At 48.7% G+C, this 3,342-nt stretch overlaps 1 protein-coding gene across 1 annotated transcript; it reads right to left on the reverse strand.

The window, feature by feature from the left end:
• Positions 1-2,292: 2,292 nt before the first annotated feature.
• Positions 2,293-2,685, reverse strand: LOC148208118 (uncharacterized). The gene has a single exon (XM_088120110.1). The coding sequence runs from the start codon at positions 2,683-2,685 to the stop codon at positions 2,293-2,295; it is 393 nt and encodes a 130-aa protein (XP_087976236.1).
• Positions 2,686-3,342: the final 657 nt, after the last annotated feature.

Raw genomic sequence — 3,342 nt, forward strand, 5'->3', positions numbered from 1 at the left:
AAGAACGAGTCCGACCTGCCTTTCTTCAACGTCCCCTATAGGTTTGGGAACTTAGGTAAGACGTAGAGTCTTTACTTGCTTCCAACTATTTCTCTTCATTGTTTAACTCGAAACTTTTACCAATTTCAGTTGCTATAAGGTCGATCCCTCAACTTTCTGAGTCGACCTTTAATGCTCTGAAATTTTTCAAGTGCAAATTCAAGAGTGGTAGGCAGATCGGCACGCTCATCACAGACAAGCTTCTTCTTTCATCTGGGCTGCTCGATTACAATCCTCTTATTGCCCCACCCGAAGCCCGAAGACCGAACTCCGAACTAGGTTAATTGTCTTTGAATGTTTTTATGCTCAATATCGGACGCTTTTCATACCTTGCGTTTAACTTAACTGTTTTTCCTTGCAGCCCTGGTTTGTGGCTTCTCCCAGGATATTTGATGCAAGCGCTCACGCGCTGGGCAGACTTCTAAGAACAAGGGGCCACCTGGCCCTACTATCGCTGACCCTCCCACCGAGGTCGAGGTGGTTGAGGTCGGCCGTGAAGCTACTCCGACGCGGGAGGCAACCGCAGCCGGAGCCTCTCAGGATCACGAGATCCATGAAGTTTCTTCTTTTAGGGAGATTCGGGGGAAGACTTCCCCCGAGAAGTCCAAGAAGAAGAAGTGTAAAACTCGTCACTCTGAGGACGAGGTGAGAGAAGTGCGGACTGGGCGGCAAGTCAGTTCTTTTGGGGACTTATTTGACGACCTTGAGGCTAGGATAGGCGACACCTCTAACATTGAGATGAGGTTCAAGGTAGAGCCGTCTAGTGTCGGGGTGAAGGAAAAAGCTATAGAGATGTCAGGCTCATGCTTCGACCTCTGCTGGAGGAGGGCTTCCTAGTTCGTCAGCGCTCCTGGGTCAGCCATCCAACGCCTGTTGGACTTTACTGCCGAGGTTAGACCTTACTTGCTTTCCTGTGCATTTATGGACTTACATCTGAAATTATCATTTTGCTTTTCTTTGCCCATGCCCGTAGGCTCATGCTGCAGCTTATCAAACAACCATTATGGTGAAGGCCGAGTTGGAGGGACACGACCTTCTTACCATGAATGAGCGGGAGGCCTCCTCAGCTATTTTGGAGGGGGAGCTTAGGGAGGCTCGCATGGAGGCTCAAGTGTGGAGATTCACCTCGGAGGCTGATAAGACCGAGCTCAAAAGCACCCAAGCAGAAGCTACTCGACACTTGGAGAATCTGAGGAGTGCGTATGCTGTGGCCAAGTGCCTTGAGAAGGAGAAGTTCGCGCTGATGAAGCAGAACGACGGCCTCGAACGCCTCCGAGACGACCTTGAGGGCAAACTGAAGGCTCGTGACACCGAGATGGTGGACCTGAAGGCCAAGCTTGAGCTGGCAGAGGCCAAGCTCAGCAACGGGGTTCTCTTGGAGGAAGCATTCTGCCAGGATCCTGACTTTGACGGGTTCGCCAAGGATATTAGTGATGCTGGATTCAGATTCCTGATGAAGGGAATCCAGGAAGTGGCCCCCGAACTCGATCTCACCCCCATCAAACTTCGGTACGCAGAGAAGTGGGCTTCGGGTCCCTATGGGACCCCTGGCCCCAAGACTTTGTGTAGTAATGCCTGAAGGAGCTCGAATCCGACGCCGAGCTCAATGAGGGCGATAATGCAGATCTATCTTCTCAATAAGTTGACAGGGCTCTCGTCCCAACTTCTGGTGCAAACTCCTCTCAAGAGGCTGGGATGATAGACTCCCAAAAGATAGACATCCTTAGGTCTCAGGGCGAGCTCAGGTCGCACCTTGGAAGCAGCTGAGGCTTCTCCACCTTCTCCCAATTTTGTTGTTCTTTTGTCTGTCTTTTCAAATTCTTGTACTTGGCCGCGAGGTCTATACACCTCGGCCACTACTTCACCTATTAATGTAAGATCATCTTTTTAAACTGCCTTTTAAGTCTGTCATTTCAGCTTCCGCATTCTCCTACTTGATTTTACCTTGTACTTTATATCTGTCTTTAAAGGCTTTAACTTCTCTAATTCTCAATTCACATCTTACCTCGAACTCGTAAGTTCTGAAGGTTCGAATTTTCGAAATCTTAAATAAGTCTTAATTCACATCTTACCTCGAACTTGTAAGTTCTAAAGGTTCGAATTTTCCAAATCTTAATAAGTTTTGCCCCCATTTAATTTCACATCGAATTCACGCCCTTAGGAGACATGAAATTAAATAACGCAGAGTCTAATACTGATATTATTCCTTGAAAATTTTACAAGTCTGATCCATTTTCAGACCATTTTAACATTTCAAGGGTAATATCTCTTCAAATGTTCTACATCCCATGGGTGCAAGAGTAGCTTTCCTTCAAAATCGGCTAGCATATACGTCCCAGGTCGGACTATGCCCTTGACTTCGAATGGCCCCTCCCGACTCGGCTCCAACGCCTCGACATGCTTCTGCACTTTACGTAGGACCAAGTGTCCGACCTGAAAACTCCGAGGTCGAACTCTTGAGTTATAGTGCCTTGCCATTCGATTTTGATATTCCGCCAAACGAAGTTGGGCTATTTCCCTCTTTTCATCAATGAGATTGAGGTTAAGAAGCAACTCTTCCTCGCTCCTAGCATACTCGTAGTGGTCTATTCTCTTCGTCGGCATTCCGATTTCGACAGGCACCACGACCCTTGAGCCAAAGGCCATAGCAAATGGTGTTTCGCTAGTTGATTCTCTGGGGGTAGTTCGGTAGGACCAGAGTACCTCAGGTAGCTTCTCGGCCCACCGTCCTTTCTCTTGCGTCTAGATGTAGTTTTAGTCCGCGCTTAATGATTTTATTCACCGCCTCCACTTGTCCATTGGCCTTGGGGTGAGCCGGGGACGAGCAGAGGTGGCTGATTCCGAGCTTGCAGCAAAAGTCTTTAAACTTGGCGTTGTCAAGCTGTTTGCCGTTGTCAGTCACAATAGCGCTGGGTATGCCGAAATGGCAGACCACGTTTGTCCAGATAAAGGTCGTGGCTCTAACCTCTGTGATTGTCGAGAGTGTCTCGGCCTCGACCCACTTGGTGAAGTAATCCACGGCGACCACTGCGTACTTAGCCTGCCCCTTGGCCAATGGGAAAGGTCTGATAAGGTCAACTCCCCATTGTGAAAAGGGCCATGGTGCTTAGATTAGAGTCAGCAGCTCGCGAGGTTGGTGGATGAAGTTCGCAAAGTGCTGGCAATTGTCACACGCTTTCACAAATTCCCTCGTGTCTCGCTCTACCGTGGGCCAGTAGTAGCCTTGATGAATGACCTTCGCCGACAGTGATCTAGCCCCCGAGTGATTGTTACAGACACCTTTGTGAACTTCCCTAAGAACAT

The sequence above is a fragment of the Momordica charantia genome (genome assembly GCF_013281855.1).
Source record: "Momordica charantia cultivar OHB3-1 chromosome 11 unlocalized genomic scaffold, Mcharantia_2.0 BLBB01000011.1, whole genome shotgun sequence".
In the NCBI taxonomy this organism is placed as follows: Eukaryota; Viridiplantae; Streptophyta; class Magnoliopsida; order Cucurbitales; family Cucurbitaceae; genus Momordica; species Momordica charantia.